Raw genomic sequence first — 23,373 nt, 5'->3', positions numbered from 1 at the left:
CAATGATGCACAGGCTGGCTGTTGGCTGAGGGACTTTTCTCAGAGATGCGTCGGCCATGGACCGCTTGACAGGGGGAAGGGAAGGACGAGACCCTACGATCCCTCCCAAGTCCGTAATGGTACAGCAACTGATGGCTGAGGGACCTCATATTCAGAGAGGTGTCAGCCACTGCTTGACAGGGGAAAGGAAGGCCGAGATCCCCCTTAGTCCGTGCAACGTCCACATGCTATCTTCAATCTAGGAGCAACCTCTCATAAAACCATCCCCTGTAGGGACAGGAAAAACCACTGGCGGGTGGAGAAGGGAGGGGCCTTTTAACCTCTCTGCAATCCTGTCCCGCTACAGGTCAAGGAAGGACTACGTCTGTGGTGCTGTCTGGAGGGACGTAATGGAAAAGTGTGTCTTATAGTACAAGTAATATGGCAAGTTCTAAAGTAATTTCCCTTTCTCAATCAATAATATGTCTGGCTGTTCTAAGTTTTTGTACAATTTTTTAATAACATATTGCTTCTCAGAGTTATTTTTGATGGTCAACAAAATACGATTATTCCAGTAATTCATATTTCACACTCTAGGTATCATAAGGTCTTCTCCTCTGTGTGATTTTGACTTCTAATTCCTCATGTTTGGTCCTGTTAAAATAAAAAAACTTGTATAAACCTCCCATGCTGGCGCGGATCCAGCAGTGTCAGCACTTGCGTTTTGGGGGCTCAGGTTATTATGTCACACGAGCCCCGTGTCCAATTAGAGCTGGCTTCACTGTTCTCACCTTCAGACAAAAATAGAACAATAAGAGGAAGTCAAAGAGAAGTCGCAGCCCTGGCTTCCAGTTGATTTTCAATACGTCTCAGGGCAGGGACAGTGAAGCTGGGGCTGATTGGGCACAGGGCATGTGCTATGTAGCAATCTAATAGAGCCCCAGGAACATGATTGCTGATACCGCTTGAGCAGCACTGACATGGAGGGTGAATGATTTTTTTGATTTTTTAACAAGGCCAAACATGATAACACATTTAAGAAAATATCTTTCAGTTTAAAAGATTTCCCACATTAAGAACATGAAAAAAGCTTCTCCCCAGAGTGAATTCTCTGGCATTTAAGCAAATCTGATTTATCATTAAAACATTTCCCACATTCTGAACAGGAAAAAGGCTTCTCCCCTGTGTGAGTTCTGTTGTGTTTAACAAAATTTGATTTCTGGTTAAAACATTTCCCACATCCTGAACAGGAAAAAAAGGCTTCTCCCCTGTGCGAGTTCTGTTGTGTGTAACAAAATTTGATTTCTGGTTAAAACATTTCCCACACTCTGAACAGGAAAAAGGCTTCTCCCCTGTGTGAGTTCTCTGGTGGTAATCAAGATGAGCTTTCTGGTTAAAACATTTCCCACATTCTGAACAGAAAAAAGGCTTCTCCCCTGTGTGGGTTCTCTGGTGCTTACGCAAATCTGATTTATGGTTAAAACATTTCCCACATTCTAAACAAGAAAAAGGCTTCTCCCCTGTGTGAGTTCTGTGGTGTATAACAAAATCTGATTTCTGGTTAAAACATTTCCCACATTCTGAACAAGAAAAAGGCTTCTCCCCTGTGTGGTTTCTCTGGTGGTAATCAAGATGAGCTTTCTGGTTAAAACATTTCCCACATTCTGAACAAGAAAAAGGCTTCTCCCCTGTGTGAGTTCTGTGGTGTATAACAAAATCTGATTTCTGGTTAAAACATTTCCCACATTCTGAACAGGAAAAAGGCTTCTGCCCTGTGTGAATTCTCTGGTGCTTAGACAAACCTGATTTATGGTTAAAACATTTCCCACATTCTAAACAGGAAAAAGGCTTCTCCCCTGTGTGAGTTCTGTGGTGTATAACAAAATCTGATTTCTGGTTAAAACATTTCCCACATTCGGAACAGGAAAAAGGCTTCTGCCCTGTGTGAACTCTCTGGTGCTTATGCAAATCTGATTTCTGGTTAAAACATTTCCCACAATCGGAACAGGAAAAAGGCTTCTCCCCTGTGTGAATTCTCTGGTGCTTACGCAAATCTGATTTCTTGTTAAAACATTTCCCACACTTGGAACAAGAAAATCTGTTCTCAGCTGTGTGAATTGTTTGATGTTTAAGAAAAGTCTTTTCATGGGGAAAGCCATTTCCATATTCTGAAGGTGAAATTGGCTTCTTTGATTTAGGAGCAGTTCGTTTGTTAATGCTTATTTTACTAATTTGATTTTCCTTAGTAGTCGGTAATGAATCAGAAGACAGGACCTGTTTCAAAGGATCAGATGACAGACAGATGCTGTGAAGGGATGATGGTATATCTGGAGTAATTGCATTCACTTCTATTGCATCGTGTGGGATCTCAAGATTATCGGATTTAAAAATTGAAGAAGATGTCAGCTGTCCCTCTGATCTCCTGGTACAGTCATCTGCAAAAAATAAAACCAATTATTTTTCAGTTAAATATCCTCAAACTTAATATTTTTGAAAATTTCTATTTAAACTGTCAATAAAAATGGAAAGCTATTAAAAAAAAAAAAAAAAAACGTAGTTACTTACCGATAACTATTTCTCTGATCCCATGACGGCACCACGGAGAGAGAGGGATCCGCCCTCAGTGACAGGAAACCTACAGGTTAAAAAAGCGGTACCTTTTTCCCACATCAGTTGGTTTACAGAGCATTAAACAGAACTTCAGCTGAAGTTAAACCAAACAAATATTTTAATTCAGACTTATTAGAGGCACCGCATGACTAAACATTAATAAGTAATCCTAGTGTGAAGGGAGGGAATGTATGGGTGCCGTCATGGGATCAGAGAAATACCGTTATCGGTAAGTAACTACGATTTTCTCTTTCCCCCAATGACGGTACTACGGAGAGAATTTAATAGAATGTACATTAGGGGGGAGGACCACTGCCTCCAGAACCCTTCTGCAAAAGGTGAGGTCTGAAGAAGAGGTCAGATCTAGTCAGTAATGACTAAAGAAAGTAGAAGGAGAAGACCAAGTAGCTGCTCTACATATCTGCTCAATTGAGGCTCCGGCTCTCTCTGCCCATGAGGTCACCACTGACCTGGTCGAATGAGCTCTGACCCCCTCTGGAATTGCTTCATTACACGAGGAATACGAAAGGATGATAGCGTCTCGTATCCATCTCGCCAGTGTGGCCTTTGATCCTTTATGTCCTTTATTTGGACCCTGAAAGCAAACAAAAAGAGACCTATCCTTCCCTACAGTCCCTCGCGGCTGACAGATATTGGACCAGGCACTTCTTAACAACTAATGTGTGTGTGAAACCCCAAAGCTCTACTATGTAGTTGAATACATCCTGGTTTAATTCCCACTCCCCCTGCCTCAGCTGTGTTCAACTTAAAAAAATCTGCGGCCTGACTTTCCGTGCCTTTGATGTGAAGAGCTGATAATGAAGCTAGATTGGTCTCTGCTAACAGCAGGATGGATTTTGTTACGCCCATCAATGCTCGAGACCTGGTGCCCCTCTGGTGATTCAAATATGCCACCACCACCCAGTTGTCTCAGAACACCCTTACATGATGGGATTGAAGAGAGTCCAGAAAGTGGCTGATATGAAAGAACTCCTGGCGGTGAAATATCCTGTTTGGTTCTTCAATTTTCTGCTCTACTGACCAAGGACCTTGAGCAATTGGTCTGTCCAGATGCACCCCCCAGCCCAGGGGCTTGCGTCTGTGGTTAGTGTTATAGATATTGGCCACACCCACGGGACACCCCTGACTAAGTTGTCTGGATTCACCCACCAAGCTAGGGAACGTATTGGTTTTGATGAGATTTTTAAGTGCTTTTCTAAATCTCCCTTTAAACGAGACTCTGCCTCTAGTATCTCCCACTGAAGGTCCCTGGTATAACTTTGGGCCCAACGGACCGCTGGAATACAGGCTGTCATTGATTCTAGTATGGACATTGCTTTGCGCAAGGTGATGACCGGAGATTCCCTCAGTTGTGCTACCAGCTGCACCATGTTCAAAATTTTCCCGTCTGGAGATGGCATTCTTGCCTGTTTGAGTCTGAATATCATTATTCCTAGGTGCTGCTGCATTTGAGTTGGAATGATCCTGGACATTGCTAGGTTTAACAGCCATCCTAGGTTTGTCAGGGATGTCATCACTTTGTCCAGCTGTTGACTGCAATGGTGAGAGGATTCGCCAACCACCAGTAGGTCTGAGTCTGGGCCTGGAAGCAGGACTCTAAGAAATTGGGGACTTGTTTTCTCACCATGAATTTAATTCATAGGGTATGGCAGATGCTTAAACGAATTAGGGGAGTTGGGGGATTCACGGAATTTTCACCTATCTGGGATAACTCCTCTCTTCAAGAATTTAACCATATGGAAGGAATGGGAGAATGGAGGGAGAAAGGCATTAGGTTGTTAGGACAATTGATTCACAATGGGAGTCTTAAATCTTACGATGCGCTTCAGCAGGAATTTCAGTTCCCGTGGTTAAAGTGGTATCAATATAGGAGAGTTCAGCACGCTTTTCAGGCACAGAAGAGGAGGGGGCCCATGGTGATTCAGAAAGATCTCATGTTAGACTTTATACTAAATAATAATGGAACAAAGGGGGCAATATCGGAAGTATATGGGGATTTGCTGCACAACATTTCTGGCAGATTACCCGATTAAGGCTAGAGAGAAGTGGGAGGCTGAACTGGGGGAAATAGACGATGACAAATGGGAATCTATTCTGGAATATGTACCCAAATTGTCAATGAGTGAACCTGGGAGACTGTCGCAACTATATGTGGTAAATAGGGCCTATAGGACACCCGACTTGTTGTTTAGAGCTGGAGTGAGATCTGATTCTAGGTGCCCCAGATGCGCTCAGTCTGGGGCGGGTATGCTGCACATGTTGTGGATGTGTCCTAGACTCTTTTCGTATTGGGTGGTAGTGTTGAACCAAATTGGGGTGCTTTATGGGTGTGCGATTCCCAGGGATCCAGTGGTTTGTGTACTTGGGTACGTGGAGGAAATATCGGCCGACGAAACTGCAAAAATGGCAATAGCTAGATTACTCTTCATTGCAAGGAAAGTGATTGCGAGATACTGGATTAGGGAGGAACCTCCAACCAGACGAGAGTTTGTTGCACAGGCGAATCATATTGTCCAGCTCGAAAAAAGCATCTATATCAAGAGGAATAGGATGGGGTTTTTTCAGAAACTATGGCAGCCATGGCTAAATGGGAATAATTGAGGGGTTGTTGAAAACAATGTTAATGATATAATATGTCTGTAATAGGGAAGATCTTCTCGTTGAGGGGTAGGTATGGTTGGGGTTGGTTATCTGAGGGAGGGGGGGGAGGGGTATATTTTCTTGTTAATTTAAAACACAAATGTAACTTGCTGTATAAGTAGATATCATTTATTATGCTTAATAAAAAGCTATCTGATTTAAAAAAAACCACCAGTAGGTCATCCAGATATGGAACTATCAGAATATTTTGTTCTCTTATGTGAGCCATGACCTCCATTAGTTTCGTAAACACCCTCGGTGCTATGGCTAGGACAAATGGGAGGGCTCTGAATTGGTAATGTTTTAACTCCCCTTGCATCATTACTGCCACCCTAAGGAATTTCTGATGATCTAAGTGGATTGGCACATGGTAATATGCGTCTTTTAAAATCGATGAGTCATGAAACAAGACGGATAAAGCGCTCAAACTTGTCTTTGTCTCCATTTTGAATTGTTGAGTCACTAGATATTTGTTTAGTTTTTTCAAATTTATTATTGTCCTGTAAATTCCATCCAGTTTTATCCGAAGAAATAGAGGGAGTAAAATCCCATGCCTTTCTCTCAGTCTGGAAATTCTTGCAGGACATTTTTTGCTAATAGATTCTGTGTTTCTTTTTGGAGGCCTAGTTGCTCGGCTTCTACCTTCCTTTGAGGGGTTATGACAAAGTGACGGGATGCGATAGTATGGAACTTCAGCTTTAGACCTTTTCTTATTATATTTAAGATCCATGCGCTCCCCGATATTTTTTCCCAGGCTGGAAGAAAGTAGGCCAATCTCCCTCCCACCTGGGGCCCACCTTCATTGGGGTGGTTTTTTGTTTGCGGGTTTGTTGAACATGAACCCTTTCCCTCAAAATCTTTTATCCTCCCATCCCTCCTTTTGACCATTAGGGAGCTTTCTACGTATGAATCTCCTACTCCGAAAGGGCCGTCTATAGAACTGGTTGGAAAACCCAGGGAAAGCTTTTTTCTTATCCTCTGCTTTATCAAGAATGTCGTCTAGGGTTGGCCCAAATAAGAATTCTCCTTCGCAGGGAATTAAGCATAATTTGGCTTTTGTTTGTAGGTCGGGCCAGCATTTGAGCCATAAAGCCCTTCTCGCCGTATTTGAAATGGAAGCGAACCTTGCCGCTAACCTAACCGAGTCTATAGAGGCGTCTGCTAGGAACGCAGCTGCTCCTTTCATTATTGAGACCGAGTCCAAAACTGATTCTCTCGGGGATTTATCTTTTAGTTGTGACTAAGTGGTCTAACCACACCATTAGGGCTCTGGCGGTGCATGTGGCAGCTATGACTGGTTTTAATCCCCTCCCCGGCAGCCTCCCAAGTGCTTTTCAAGAATATTTCAGCTTTTTTGTCCATGGGGTCTTTCAGGGTCCCCATGTCCTCAAAAGGCAAGGCAAATTTTTTTTAGCCTTTTCCCCAGAAAGAACCATGGGCGGACATACCGCCGGTTCAACCTGTGCAACTGCACCGGGGCCCAGAGCGGGAGGGGGCCCCGAAGGACTGAGAAAGCAGGGCGGTGAATGACAGCTAACAGGAGAAGCAGGGGGCCGCTCTGCTGCACGCAAGTGATATGAAGTTCAAAAGGGCCCCCCTGCTGACCTCTCCTGTTAGTATTCATTGTGCTGCTGTCCAGCAGTCACTGGTGCGGTAGCCATGGTGACGGCAGACGCTGGAAGAGAGGAGCCAGGGAGACAGAGGGGGAGTGTCGGTGACTCACTGAAGCTTCCGCTCTGTTTGTAAGTCCCTGTGCTGCTGCTGCTGCTGCTGTGTGCACGACTCAGTGATCCCTCGGGACTGGGATACATGAGAATGGGGGGAGAGGGACTGAGGAGGGATCACAAGGTTAGGTAGGAGAAGGGCCGGGTACTAAAATGATCCACTATATAGGGGGGATGGGATGGCGATCCCCTGGTGCAATGTCTAAGATTACATGGAGTGCACAGTGACATCTGTGCATCATTACCTGTCTGTGCTCTAGAGTCCGCAGCTTGAAGCGGGAAGCTGCTGCAGACTCAGTGCAGAGGACGAGTGTGGACCAGGCTGACAGGATCTTTGCTGCCTGGTGGAAATGTTGTAAGTATACAGTTTTGTTTTGAAAAATAAAGAAACAACAATTTATATTTGAACCATGTTGGGAGTAGTGATCAAGTCATAAGCGAGCATGTTTGGATAAGGCGTTATCTGAGCATGCTCAAGTGCTAAAGGAGCATCTTCGGCGTGGTCTTAGGCCATGTTCACAAATAGCGTCGGGTCCCTGCGGGTTCTCCCGCAGCGGATTTGATAAATCTGCAGGGCAAACCCGCTGCGGTTATCCCTGCAGATTTGTGAAGCAGATAAAGCCCTTTAATCAAGCAGTGAAGAGACCATATTCACGGCACGGGGGAGAAAAAGAGGTGAGCGGGGAGAGGACAACAGCCGTTTCGCGCCCACACCGGCGCTTCTACGGGTCGACCCGTAGAAGCGCCGGTGTGGGCGCGAAACGGCTGTTGTCCTCTCCCCGCTCACCTCTTTTTCTCCCCCGTGCCGTGAATATGGTCTCTTCACTGCTTGATTAAAGGGCTTTATCTGCTTCACAAGATTGGTGAGTGTTGCCACGTCTTTTCTTCATTTTTCGTATTACTACATTTCTGTCATGGTTCAGACGTGAGCACCTCCCGATATGTTTTGAGCTCAGTAGTTTCCTGAATGATACCACTCTAGTCCTTGTTGTCGGGCTGTGCTGCTTACTTTATCTTTTAATCCCTGCAGATTTATTGCGGTTTGTCCTGCGGCTTCCGCTGCGGGATTTTACTCCTACTATTGATGCTGCATATGCAGCAATATGCAGCATCAATAGTAATGTTAAAAATAATAAAATAATGATATACTCACCCTCTGACGTCCCGATCTCCTCGGCGCTGCAGGCGGCGGTCCGGTTCCAAAGATGCTGTGCGACCAGGACCTTCGTGACGTCACGGTCATGTGACTGCGACGTCACCGCAGGTCCTGGTCGCATAGCAAACCTGAGACCGGACGGCCGCGTGCAGCGCTGAGAGGTGAGCATAGCATTATTTTTTATTTTAATTCTTTTTTTTTTTACTCAAATATGGTTCCCGGGGCCTGGAGGAGAGTCTCCTCTCCTCCACCCCGGGTATAACCCGCACATTATCCGCTTACTTCCCGCATGGTGGGCACAGCCCCATGCGGGAAGTAAGCGGATCAATGCATTCCTATGGGTGCAGAATCGCTGCGATTCTGCACAAAGAAGTGACATGCTGCGGGTTGTAAACTGCTGCGTTCCCGCGCGGTTTTTCCCGCAGCATGTGCACAGCGGTTTGCGGTTTCCATAGGGTTTACATGTTACTGTAAACGCTATGGAAACTGCTGAAATTGCTGCGGTTTTGCGGTAAAAACCGCAATGTGTGAACATAGCCTTATGTTCGAGTTTCCGCTGCTGCACGATTCGTGGCTTTTTGACATCCGCAACACAAGCAGGAATGATTCCCTGTTTGTTAGGCAACCCCTGCATGTGTGGAACAGTCCACATGAAGCTGTGGGGAGTCGAAAATAAATATTATTCAAGCATGCCAAAAACACTCCGCACACAAGCATGTTTGGATAATGCCTTATTTGGGGACGTTCACTCTTCACTAATGCCGGAGACCTAAGGAAAGTGACATATCCTCATATTTTCACTGCACAGTGGCCCGATAGTGACAACACCAGCCTGGTCTTTGTCCGCTGCAATCTCACATAGACCATAAGGGTGTGTTTCCACATGGCGGATTTGCTGCGGATTGGACACTGCGTTCATCCACAGCGGCAGATGTTACAGCATAGTGGGGGATTCTATGAAATTCCATCCCCATTATGCGTACAAAGACGCAGGTGGCAGACCTGTGTGTACGCACATGCAGCACGGTATATGTATCTAAAGTGTATGTATGTACGGTATATGTGTGTGTATGTACGGTATATCGGTATATGTATGTAAGGTGTATGTATGTACGGTATATGTATGTGTATCTGTATGTACGTATGGTATGTGTATCTGTGTATGTACGGTATATCGGTATATGTATGTAAGGTGTATGTATGCACGGTATGTGTATCTGTGTGTGTATGGTATATCGGTATATGTGTGTAAGTTGTATGTATGTATGTACGGTATATGTATGTGTATCTGTATTCAGTGTGTGAGTGAAATCGTAGCATGCTGCGATTGTCACGGACACTCAGCCGAGGCTCGGCTCACTCGCACCCATATAAGCCTATAGGTGTAAGTGAGACAATGCACATCACTCGGATATCATCCGAGTGCTGTGCGATATACGCTGACCCTGGCAATGGAGGAGATGGAGAAAGTCATTTCTCCGCTTCCTCCGGAGCTGTGCTCCGATCCGCTCTCTGCGAGAGGCTTGGAGCACAGACGCATGACACTCGGCTCTTGCTTGCAGCAGAGCAGGAGCCGGGGGTCATTAGCATATCGCATCTGATGCAATACGCTCATCTGACGCCGGCCTACGCAGCATACCGGGCAGGGAAGGGGGCCCAGACACATTTATTGCACAGGGGCCCCAAGCTGTTAGTGTCCGCCCCTGGAAAGAACAAACAGGGTCATCAAAGGGGTATTTTCTCTTTGGGGTCAGGAGGACTGTGTCTGAACTTTTCCATTCCTTTTTGATTAGGGATTGTATTTTCTTGTTTAAACAGAGGTTTCTACATTGTTAGTGGCTCAAAGGCTCTTGAAAAGCAACATGGCTTCCATAAACCAATCCAGCAAAATACGCTCTCCCAAAGTCAAATTTCCCCCTCGCTTCTGAGTTTTATAGTGTGCTCAAACCACATTTAGAATCAATGTATTTGGCATTTACAGTCAAGAAACGGGGTGCTCACTGTTGAATGGATGCTCTGGAGTAAAAAGTCAATAGATCAAAATGGTAGAAATTTATCTAACGTTTTGTTGTGCTTTAACAAGAAAATCCACAATTTCAGATAATAGACCCATATGAATACAGATGTGTTTAAATCATCAACATTTCGGCGCATATCTGCCTTTCTCAAGATACATCTGTTTTTACAGGTGTAAAGCAGAAATAAGCAGGAGGCGAAACGCGCATCGGGGTGAGGGGGACACCATAAGCACATACCCCTTCACTGCATTGTATGATATTTGGCTTCCACACTGGTCCACTCTAGGGGTTGTTTCGGGTCGCATACCTTCATCAGCATTTTTTGCTTATGTAAACAGAGGCCATTGTGCTGATTATGATTACCTTTTTATAGGTTAGTAATGTATTGTTTGGGCTGTATATGCTGACTATATTATATGACTACGTGATGTAATAACAGCCTTCTTGTGGACATTACCGTTTGGAATTGTGTCCAAATTGATTTGTTTCTCAGTGGAGTTACTTGCTAATATTTTACTATATATCACACTGTGTGTATAGGTATAGATATCTGTGCATGGTGGTGTCCCGTACGGTATTGTTTGCTTTTTTATCATGTTATTTTTAACATTTATTAATAAACATTGGTTTTAATAATGATTTGGGATCTCTTCTTCTCGCATATAGTTATGTGGGATTAGTTGGTAGGTACAAAATGAGGGAAGGACTGTTAGGTGTTGCTGCACAGGGGAAATCTCGATCCGTGTGTGCTGCGGTCTCCCATTCTGCATCGGCTACAGTGGAGCCTGCTCAGCGGAGACGTCGGTCCCAGCGTCTCACTGAGTGATACTGTGCAAAGGGTTACTGCTGCCTCTCCAGGCTCTGCTATTGTACCCTGCACTGATCTGCGGCGAGCAGGCTTTTCTGGGACTAAGTCCTGCTTTGCATACACTGAGCATGCCCAGGGCAAGATCTCTCAGTGGAGATCTAGGGTCACATGCTCAGGTACTGCAGCAACTTCCATTGGTCCTTCTTTGAAGGTCCTGTACGTGCTGCAACTATTTAAGGCTCGCACGGCCATGCGCTAGACTCGGTCTCTATAGATGAAGAGGATGACGGAAAGGAATCAGAGCTCAGTTCACCCGAGTGAGACCCCAAATCCGAAATTGGGGACCTAATATGTTTGCTTCTCCTGACATTCGTTTTCTGGGACATGGATTTAATAGAACCTTTAACTTCCTGTCTAACCATATACCTTAGAGTGGAAGTAAGGTCAGGGGCTTCTTCCTCAATTAAGCGTTGTATGCAGGGTTTAAATAGCTTTCTGTCATGGCCATCTGGGAGTGGTTCAACACATTCGGCACACTCCCTATGTTTGGCTTTGCGGGAACATTTTCTCCCCTAACAAGGAGAGAAGGAATATAAGGAGTAACAGGAAATCACTAAGTGAACTTTCACACAGATCACTTACCCAAGCGTGCAGTCATTGATACCGTAATCAGTGGGGGGTCCTTCCTAGCCGGCGATGTTTTGCGGCTTGAGGACTTGCTCTGCCTCGATTTTTGGGTATCCTTGCCTCCACCAGCGCGACTACTGCCACTAGATTGCCATTGGGATATAATTCGAGGCACCTCACTGGGCTGAATCTGCTGCTGCTTGTCAGGCAGTGGTGCTCCCACGACTCCATTACAATGAGTCAGAAGCACTCAGCAGTCGTCAGACTCCTCATTAAATACCCCCAAGTTACCGCCCCCTGATGGGGGTCAGCAGGCTCCAGGTGATCTGCCCGGTACCATGATTAAATGTTGGAGTGCCTCCCCCAGGGCCGCGCCCCGGACCGACCGTAAACAGACCTCCGCCCCCCCGAAGGCCCATCTGCAAACCTGCCCCCCCACCGCATAATTGCCGGGTACCAGGATCAGGCGAGGATGCGATAGCGACGTCATCGGCCGGCGTGGTCCCACTGCGCATGCCCTGCCGCGTCATCCAGACAGGCCCCTTCCGGTCGCGACCACGGTGAGCGTGCCGACGCGCGGTCGAGGAAGCCAGCGCCGCCCGGCCGACTCGCATATCACCACCAGGCCGCGGACAGACCCCGGGAGGACCCCTGGGCGTGGCCATGGCAGAAGACCCCATATACTCACCTGGTACCTAACGGCGACGGATCACTTAAGAGGCAAGCATTTAGATAAAAGCTACCCCTCTCTGCTGACACCGACATCAGCAGTTCCCCTGCCGTGTGGTGCTTCCGGTGTCCTGGACAGACCGAGGTAGGGGACCCCCGCTACCTGAATCGGCCTGCCAGGACTGGGTTATGTTCGTTTCTTCGAACTTCTTCATAAGGCCTGTCTGAAGAGGTTCTCCTGTCAGGGACAGGAAACCAACTGATGCGGGAGAGAGGTGCCGCCCTTTTATGTCTTCAGGTTTCCTGTCCCTGAAGGGCAGATCCCCTCTCTCTCGTGGTGCTGTCATGGCGACTGAATAAATGGTGATCACATGATTGTGATATGGCCAGACTACACCACCGATAAACCAGCCATAGCTGGTGACTGAGAAGAATTTATGACTTCTCTGCATTTAGTGGTTACTACTCACCTGGGTAGTCATACGTAGGAATCTCCTCCTTACACCGCTCATCACCCTTCACATATGTCTCTGTAGTATTAATATGGGTCAGATCTTCACCCTAAAACAAAATATTGTAAAAGTCACAGACAGATGGAGAAGTGAAAATCTATGATCAGCTCTAATCCTACCATCTCCACCGTTCTCATTACACAAGTATAAAACATATAATACTGGTAGATAAAACAAGACAGAGCACAAGACCTTCACAGCCGTGTACACATCATAGGGGAGATGTCACTCATGACACCTTCTCTCCATCTACCTGATGATCCGGAGCAACATTGGGATCTTCTTGTTTACAGTCCTGTGGAAGAAGAGGACGGGGACATCTCTCTGGTGTTGTTCTCTTATTGGATAGATCTGGAGGAAACACATACAGGGACTGAATTCATTCTTTACATACAGATAATTATAGGCCGTGTGTATTTAGTCCTGTCTATTACCTGGTGATGTGAGGGGCTGGGGATCCTCCTTCATGATGTCCTTGTACTGACTTTTTTGTCCTTCTAAATACTCCCACTCCTCCATGGAGAAATAGATGGAGACATCCTGACACCTTATAGGAACCTGACACATACAATGATACAGTCATGCCCCAACCCTTCATATTGTTACTATATAATGTCCCAGCATTCCCTGCAGTGTCACCTCTCCAGTCAGCAGCTCAATCATCTTGTAAGTGAGTTCTAGGATCTTCTGGTCATTGATGTCCTCATGTATCAAGGGGTGAGATGGAGGCCCTGTGATTGGGCTCAGGGGTCTTCCCCATCCCTCAGACACAGGGTCCTGACAGCGCTTACTAGAGGTCTTCTTCACTACTGTGTAATCCTGTGTCATGATCCCAATGGCAGGGGATCACAAAAGGACAAGCTCAAAAACAAAACAAGCTCTAGGGTGATGGAAACTGAGCTGACCGCGCTCCTGAACCTAACCACACAACTAACAGTAGCCGGGGAACGTGCCTACGATGATCCTAGACGTCTCGCTCCAGCCGAAGGACTAACTTCCCCTATAAGAAGAAACACAGACCTCACTTGCCTCCAGAGATACACCACACAGAAATAGCAGCCCCCCACATGTAATAACGGTGAAATGAGAGGAAATCACAAACGTAGAGATGAAAACAGAATCAGCAAAAATGAGGCCCGCTAAAGCTAGATAGCAGAGGATACAAAAGTGAACTGCGCGGTCAGCGAAAAACCCTTCAAAAAACCATCCTGAAATTACTTGAACTCATGTGCCAACTCATGGAACATGAGGAGTAATTTCAGCCCACTAGAGCAACCAGCAGACAAGAATCACATAACTGCAAGCTGGACTAAGACAAAATGAAAACAAAACATAGAACCGGAAAATCAAAACTTAGCTTGTCCAGAAGATCACAGACGCAGGGAGCAGAGGTAAACAGACACGCTGATTACATTGATAGCCGGCGAGGAAATGACAAAAAAGCCAGGTTAAATAGGAAACACCCATAACCTGATGGAACAGGTGGACACCAGAGACTGCAGAGAACACAAGTCACCCAGTACCATCAGTAACCACCAGAGGGAGCCCAAAAACAGAACTCACAACAGTACCTCCCCCCTTGAGGAGGGGTCACCGAACCCTCACGAGAACCACCAGGGCGACCAGGATGAGCCCTATGAAAAGCACGGACCAAATCGGCAGCATGAACATCAGAGGCAATCACCCAAGAATTATCCTCCTGACCATAACCCTTCCACTTGACCAAATACTGGAGTTTCCGTCTGGAAACACGAGAATCCAAGATCTTCTCAACAACATACTCCAATTCACCCTCCACCAGCACCGGATCAGGAGGTTCAAGAGAAGGAACGACAGGTACCTCATACTTCCGCAACAACGACCGATGGAACACATTATGAATAGCAAACGATGCTGGGAGATCCAAACGAAACGACACAGGGTTAAGAATTTCCAAGATCTTATAGGGACCGATGAACCGAGGCTTGAACTTAGGAGAAGAGACCTTCATAGGAACAAAACGAGAAGACAACCACACCAAGTCCCCAACAAGAAGTCGAGGACCCACGCGGCGACGGCGATTAGCAAACTGCTGAGCCTTCTCCTGGGACAACTTCAAATTGTCCACCACATGACTCCAAATCCGATGCAACCTATCCACCACCATGTCCACTCCAGGACAATCAGAAGGCTCAACCTGACCAGAGGAAAAACGAGGATGAAACCCCGAATTACAAAAGAAAGGAGAAACCAAGGTAGCAGAACTAGCCCGATTATTAAGGGCAAACTCGGCAAGCGGCAAAAAGGAAACCCAGTCATCCTGATCAGCAGAAACAAAACACCTTAAATAAGTTTCTAAGGTCTGATTAGTTCGTTCCGTCTGGCCATTCGTCTGGGGATGAAATGCAGACGAAAAGGACAAATCAATGCCCATCTTAGCACAAAACGTACGCCAAAATCTAGACACAAACTGGGATCCCCTGTCAGAAACGATGTTCTCCGGAATGCCATGCAAACGAACCACGTTTTGAAAAAACAGAGGGACCAACTCAGAGGAGGAAGGTAACTTAGGCAAGGGTACCAGATGAACCATCTTAGAGAAACGGTCACACACAACCCAAATGACGGACATTTTTTAATAGATAGGGTGATCCGAAATAAAGTCCATGGAAATGTGCGTCCAAGGCCTCTTTGGATTAGGCAAAGGAGACAACAATCCACTGGCCCGAGAACAGCAAGGCTTAGCCCGAGCGCAAACTCCACAAGACTGCACGAAAGAACGCACATCCCTCGACAAGGAAGGCCACCAAAAAGACCTGGCCACCAAGTCTCTAGTACCAAATATTCCAGGATGACCTGCCAACACAGAAGAATGAACCTCGGAGATGACTCTACTGGTCCAATTATCCGGAACAAACAGTCTTTCCGGCGGACAACGATCAGGTTTATCCGCCTGAAACTCCTGCAAAGCACGTCGCAAGTCTGGGGAGACCGCCGACAAAATCACTCCATCCCTAAGGATACCAGTAGGCTCAGAATTTCCAGGGGAGTCAGGCACAAAACTCCTAGACAAAGCATCCGCCTTCACATTCTTTGAACCTGGCAGGTATGAAACCACAAAATTGAAACGAGAGAAAAACAGTGACCAACGAGCCTGTCTAGGATTCAGACGCTTGGCAGACTCAAGGTACATCAGATTTTTGTGATCAGTCAAGACCACCACACGATGTCTAGCACCCTCAAGCCAATGACGCCACTCCTCAAATGCCCATTTCATGGCCAAAAGCTCCCGATTACCAACATCATAATTTCGTTCAGCGGGCGAAAATTTTCTAGAAAAGAACGCACATGGCTTCATCACTGAGCCATCGGAACTTCTCTGCGACAAAACCGCCCCCGCTCCGATCTTGGAAGCATCAACCTCAACCTGAAAAGGAAGCGACGTATCTGGCTGACGCAACACAGGAGCAGAAGAAAACCGGCGCTTAAGTTCCTGAAAGGCCTCCACAGCCATAGGAGACCAATCAGTAACATCAGCACCCTTTTTAGTCAAATCCGTCAAAGGCTTAACCACACTAGAAAAATTAGTTATGAAGCGACGATAAAAATTAGCAAAGCCCAAGAACTTCTGTAGACTCTTAAGAGATTTAAGCTGCGTCCAGTCACAAATAGCCTGAACCTTGACGGGATCCATCTCAATAGTGGAAGGGGAAAAAATATACCCCAAAAAAGAAATCTTCTGGACTCCAAAGATACATTTAGAACCCTTTACAAACAAAGCATTGGCCCGCAGGACCTGAAACACCTTCCTGACCTGCTGAACATGAGTCTCCCAGTCATCAGAAAAAACCAAAACATCATCCAAATACACGATAATAAATTTATCCAGATATTCACGGAAAATATCATGCATAAAAGACTGGAAGACAGAAGGAGCATTAGAAAGTCCAAAAGGCATCACCAAATACTCGAAATGGCCCTCAGGCGTATTAAATGCGGTTTTCCACTCATCACCCTGCCTTATCCGCACAAGATTATACGCACCCCTAAGATCAATCTTAGTGAACCATTTAGCCCCCTTAATGCGAGCAAACAAATCAGTCAACAATGGCAAAGGATACTGATATTTGACTGTAATCTTATTCAAAAGACGATAATCTATGCAAGGCCTCAAGGAACCATCTTTCTTAGCCACAAAAAAGAAACCTGCTCCCAAAGGGGATGAAGATGGACGGATATGCCCCTTTTCCAAGGACTCCTTAATATAATTCCGCATAGCAGCATGCTCTGGCACTGACAGATTGAACAAACGACCTTTAGGGAACTTACTGCCAGGAATCAAATCTATAGCACAATCGCAATCCCTGTGAGGAGGAAGCGAACTGAGCTTAGGCTCCTCAAAAAGCTCCCGATAATCAGACAAATATACCGGAACCTCAGAAGGAGTAGATGAAGCGATAGAAATCGGAGATGCATCATCATGAACCCCCTGACATCCCCAGCTTAACACAGACATTGTTTTCCAGTCCAGGACTGGGTTATGAGTTTGTAACCATGGCAGACCAAGCACTAAGACATCATGTAAATTATACAGTACCAGAAAGCGAATCACCTCCTGATGAGCGGGAGTCATACGCATGGTCACTTGTGTCCAGTACTGAGGTTTATTCATAGCCAAAGGTGTAGAATCAATTCCTTTCAAAGGAATAGGAGCTTCCAGAGGTTCTAGACTAAACCCACAGCGTTTGGCGAATGACCAATCCATAAGACTCAGGGCAGCGCCTGAATCCACATAGGCATCGACGGAAATGGATGATAATGAACAAATCAGCGTCACAGACAGAATGAACTTAGACTGTAAAGTACCAATGGCAACAGACTTATCAACCTTTTTTGTGCGTTTAGAGCATGCTGATATAACATGAGCTGAATCACCACAATAAAAACACAATCCATTTTTCCGCTTATAATTTTGCCGTTCACTTCTGGACTGAATTCTATCACATTGCATTATCTCAGGTGCCTGTTCAAAAGACACCGCCAAATGGTGCACAGGTTTGCACTCCCGTAAACGCCGATCAATCTGAATAGCCATAGTCATGGACTCATTCAGACCTGTAGGCGCCGGGAACCCCACCATAACATCTTTAATGGCTTCAGAAAGACCATCTCTGAATTTTGCAGCCAGAGCGCACTCATTCCACTGAGTAAGCACTGACCATTTCCGAAATTTCTGACAATATATTTCTGCTTCATCTTGCCCCTGAGAGAGAGCTAATAAAGCTTTTTCAGCCTGAATCTCAAGGTTAGGTTCCTCATAGAGCAAACCCAATGCCAGAAAAAACGCATCCACATTGAGCAACGCAGGATCCCCTGGTGCCAATGCAAATGCCCAATTCTGAGGATCCCCCCGCAGGAAAGATATAACAATCTTGACCTGCTGAGCAGGGTCTCCAGAAGAGCGAGATTTCAAGGAAAGAAACAACTTGCAATTATTCCTAAAATTCAAAAAACTAGATCTATCTCCAGAAAAAAACTCTGGGACAGGAATTCTAGGTTCAGAGATAGGCGTATGTACAACAAAATATTGTATATTTTGAACCTTAGCAGCAAGATTATTCAGGCTGGAAGCCAAACTCTGGACGTCCATGATAAACAGCTGAAGTCAGAGCCATTCAAAGATTAAGAGAAGGAGGAAAAAAAAAAATATATATATCCTCAGACTACTTTTCCTCCTACTTCAGCCAAAACGAAGACCAATTCATATTTTATGGCCGGCTATACTGTCATGATCCCAATGGCAGGGGATCACAAAAGGACAAGCTCAAAAACAAAACAAGCTCTAGGGTGATGGAAACTGAGCTGACCGCGCTCCTGAACCTAACCACACAACTAACAGTAGCCGGGGAACGTGCCTACGATGATCCTAGACGTCTCGCTCCAGCCGAAGGACTAACTTCCCCTATAAGAAGAAACACAGACCTCACTTGCCTCCAGAGATACACCACACAGAAATAGCAGCCCCCCACATGTAATAACGGTGAAATGAGAGGAAATCACAAACGTAGAGATGAAAACAGAATCAGCAAAAATGAGGCCCGCTAAAGCTAGATAGCAGAGGATACAAAAGTGAACTGCGCGGTCAGCGAAAAACCCTTCAAAAAACCATCCTGAAATTACTTGAACTCATGTGCCAACTCATGGAACATGAGGAGTAATTTCAGCCCACTAGAGCAACCAGCAGAAAAGAATCACATAACTGCAAGCTGGACTAAGACAAAATGAAAACAAAACATAGAACCGGAAAATCAAAACTTAGCTTGTCCAGAAGATCACAGACGCAGGGAGCAGAGGTAAACAGACACGCTGATTACATTGATAGCCGGCGAGGAAATGACAAAAAAGCCAGGTTAAATAGGAAACACCCATAACCTGATGGAACAGGTGGACACCAGAGACTGCAGAGAACACAAGTCACCCAGTACCATCAGTAACCACCAGAGGGAGCCCAAAAACAGAACTCACAACAATCCTGGTAATGGAGAGACACATTAATAAATCTCACTACAGACATTTCGAGAGTCCTCACCCCTCCAGTTCTGTCCATCTGTTATTCCCATAGATAAGAATGATGTAATGTGACGTCATCAGAATCTCTCACCTCTCCAGTAAGACGGAAGAGGATCTCTAGGGTGAGGTGTAATATCTTCTTCGCCATCTTGTCTCTGTCCATATTCATCTTTGATGGGTAATTCAGAAAAATTATCTTATATACACAAGATCATCACAGAGGATCCGATAATGTAGAGACCTGAATGAGAAGAAGATGAGCCGATGTAACATCATAAAAATCCTGTGTATTAATACAATTACTGGAGATAATAGGGGAAACATATGAAATTTATTATTTTACAGTAATTATTTTACAGTATTTAGTTTTCTTTCTTTACAAATATATAAAGCTGAATGTGTATGTGTGTGCGTGTGTATATGTGTGTGCGTGTGTACGTGTGTATATGTGTGTATATGTGTGTGCGTTTGTATATGTGTGTGCGTGTGTATATGTGTGTGCGTGTGCGTGTGTGTGTGTGTCCCCAGTATTGGCATCTGCACCATCGCAGCTACAGCCACAAAATTTTGCACAGTCACACGTCTGGACCCCGAGAGCGTCACAGGCTATGTTGTGAGGCTAAATTTTAACCCCACGCGTTCCAATTCACCAAACAATTTTGCCCCTATCTACATAATGGGGAAAAAGTGAAAGGAAAAGTGTTGGAGGCAAATTGACAGCTGCCAGATGTGAAGAAGGGGGACTTAAAGAATGAGAGCGATGGCGCCAAAGAGTATATACCGTACAATTGCTAAGGTGGGGCCTCGACATGGGATACTCACCACACACGGGGATATGAACACACACAAAATGCGCCACACACTACCACGTGCTTGAACACATATATCACCCTCAGCACACATTTCACCACACATACACCAACCTCGCCACATAAAAGTCGAAACACAAAAGTCGCAGCTCAAAATTTGCCACGTGCAAAACTTGCCACATGCAAAACTAGGCTCACGCAAAACTCACCTCATGGAAAACTCGACACACACAAAACTTGCACACGCGGAAAATTTGACACATGCACAAAAGTTGCAACACATGCAAAAGTTTCCTCACACAAAACTGTCACATACTCAAAACGCACCACACAAAACTCGACACGTGCAAAACTTGCTGCACACAACTTGCTACACTAACCTGTCACATGCAACTCGACACACAAAATGTTGCTACGCGCATGTCGCCACACGCAACTCAACACACACAACTTGACAAACGAAACTCGCCCTAAAACACACACAAGTCTGGTATTATCCTTCAAAAATAAAAATCTGATTAATAAGCAGACAAACTACAAGAGCAACAAATGTACCATATAGGAAATACGGCAGCTGTCAGTCACATGACCTGTCTATTATGTGTATGTGTGAGCTAATATATACTGCCAGGGGGGAGGGCTTCCTGTTGGCTGGGGATTTATCAGGCTGCCAATTTAGCTTACAAATACTGAGGTAAAAATACTGACCAAATAACGTGTGAACGCGGTCTAATACAGGAGGAGATGACACACACACATATATACTATATACAGGGGAGATGACACACGTATATACTATATACAGGAGGAGATGACACAGGTATATACTATATACAGGGGAGATGACACACAGGTATATACAGGAGGAGATGACACACGTATATACTATATACAGGGGAGATGACACACATATACAGTGGGGCAAAAAAGTATTTAGTCAGTCAGCAATAGTGCAAGTTCCACCACTTATAAAGATGAGAGGCGTCTGTAACTTACATCATAGGTAGACCTCAACTATGGGAGACAAACTGAGAAAAAAAAATCCAGAAAATCACATTGTCTGTTTTTTTAACATTTTATTTGCATAATATGGTGGAAAATAAGTATTTGGTCAGAAACAAAATTTCATCTCAATACTTTGTAATATATCCTTTGTTGGCAATGGCAGAGGTCAAACGTTTTCTGTAAGTCTTCACAAGGTTGACACACACTGTTGTTGGTATGTTGGCCCATTCCTCCATGCAGATCTCCTCTAGAGCAGTGATGTTTTTGGCTTTTCGCTTGGCAACACGGACTTTCAACTCCCTCCAAAGGTTTTCTATAGGGTTGAGATCTGGAGACTGGCTAGGCCACTCCAGGACCTTGAAATGCTTCTTACGAAGCCACTCCTTCGTTGCCCTGGCGGTGTGCTTTGGATCATTGTCATGTTGAAAGACCCAGCCACGTTTCATCTTCAATGCCCTTGCTGATGGAAGGAGGTTTGCACTCAAAATCTCACGATACATGGCCCCATTCATTCTTTCATGTACCCGGATCAGTCGTCCTGGCCCCTTTGCAGAGAAACAGCCCCAAAGCATGATGTTTCCACCACCATGCTTTACAGTAGGTATGGTGTTTGATGGATGCAACTCAGTATTCTTTTTCCTCCAAACACGACAAGTTGTGTTTCTACCAAACAGTTCCAGTTTGGTTTCATTAGACCATAGGACATTCTCCCAAAACTCCTCTGGATCATCGAAATGCTCTCTAGCAAACTTCAGACGGGCCAGGACATGTACTGGCTTAAGCAGTGGGACACGTCTGGCACTGCAGGATCTGAGTCCATGGTGGCGTAGTGTGTTACTTATGGTAGGCCTTGTTACATTGGTTCCAGCTCTCTGCAGTTCATTCACTAGGTCCCCCCGCGTGGTTCTGGGATTTTTGCTCACCGTTCTTGTGATCATTCTGACCCCACGGGGTGGGATTTTGCGTGGAGCCCCAGATCGAGGGAGATTATCAGTGGTCTTGTATGTCTTCCATTTTCTAATTATTGCTCCCACTGTTGATTTCTTCACTCCAAGCTGGTTGGCTATTGCAGATTCAGTCTTCCCAGCCTGGTGCAGGGCTACAATTTTGTTTCTGGTGTCCTTTGACAGCTCTTTGGTCTTCACCATAGTGGAGTTTGGAGTCAGACTGTTTGAGGGTGTGCACAGGTGTCTTTTTATACTGATAACAAGTTTAAACAGGTGCCATTACTACAGGTAATGAGTGGAGGAAAGAGGAGACTCTTAAAGAAGAAGTTACAGGTCTGTGAGAGCCAGAAATCTTGATTGTTTGTTTCTGACCAAATACTTATTTTCCACCATAATATGCAAATAAAATGTTAAAAAAACAGACAATGTGATTTTCTGGATTTTTTTTTTCTCAGTTTGTCTCCCATAGTTGAGGTCTACCTATGATGTAAATTACAGACGCCTCTCATCTTTTTAAGTGGTGGAACTTGCACTATTGCTGACTGACTAAATACTTTTTTGCCCCACTGTATACTATATACAGGGGAGATGACAGGTATATACTATATACAGGAGGAGATGACACATAGGTATATAGGGGAGGAGATGACATACAGCAGGTATATACTATATACAGGAGTTTACATGCAGGTATATAGTATATACAGAAGAGATGACATACAGGTATATACTATATACAGGAGGAGATGACACAGCAGGTATATAATATTTACAGGGGAGATGACACAGGTATATACTATATACAGGAGATGACATACAGGTATATACTATATATAAGGGAGATGACAAACATGTATATACTGAGGGGAAAATGAGAGGTGTGAGGTGAAAATGAGGGGTGTGAGGTGAAAATGAAAAGGTGTGAGTGCAAAATGAGAGGAGTGAGGGAAAAATAGTGGAGTGATCATAAAATGACAGATGTGAGGTCGAAATGACAAGTGTTACTCCTCCCCCAATGAGAGGAGTGAGGGGGGAATGAGAGGAGTGAGGGGAAAAAAAGAGAGGTGTAAGGAAGAAAATGAGGGGGAAAAATGAGAGGCGTGATGGGAAAATAAGAGAAGTGAGGTGCTATAACTAACCACAGATATTTACTATGCCCAGGCAACGCCGGGCTCTTCACCTAGTCTACTAATAAAACTAAATAGAATATTTTAGGCCACAGACAACAAGCAGTTTCTTCCTCGGAGTCGGCAGCTGAATATGTTTCTCATAGACTCATCTTCCATAACGCTAATTCTC

General features: G+C 45.1%; 1 protein-coding gene across 1 annotated transcript in view; it reads right to left on the bottom strand.

Annotated features, from left to right (window-relative positions):
- Positions 1–501: 501 nt before the first annotated feature.
- Positions 502–23,373, bottom strand: part of LOC138663562 (oocyte zinc finger protein XlCOF22-like) — a 34,513-nt gene continuing 11,641 nt past the window's right edge. The window contains exons 2-6 of the mRNA XM_069749808.1: positions 19,405–19,554; positions 13,199–13,322; positions 13,018–13,115; positions 12,723–12,813; positions 502–2,414 (exon numbers count right to left, since the gene is read on the bottom strand). Of these exons, the coding sequence (XP_069605909.1) occupies positions 1,030–2,414; positions 12,723–12,813; positions 13,018–13,115; positions 13,199–13,322; positions 19,405–19,482 (1,776 nt within the window). The 5' untranslated portion in view covers positions 19,483–19,554 and the 3' untranslated portion in view covers positions 502–1,029. The remainder of the gene's footprint in view (positions 2,415–12,722; positions 12,814–13,017; positions 13,116–13,198; positions 13,323–19,404; positions 19,555–23,373) is intronic.

The sequence above is a fragment of the Ranitomeya imitator genome, chromosome 2 (genome assembly GCF_032444005.1).
Source record: "Ranitomeya imitator isolate aRanImi1 chromosome 2, aRanImi1.pri, whole genome shotgun sequence".
Classification (NCBI taxonomy): Eukaryota; Metazoa; Chordata; class Amphibia; order Anura; family Dendrobatidae; genus Ranitomeya; species Ranitomeya imitator.
This window is presented reverse-complemented; position numbering and strand designations above follow the sequence as displayed.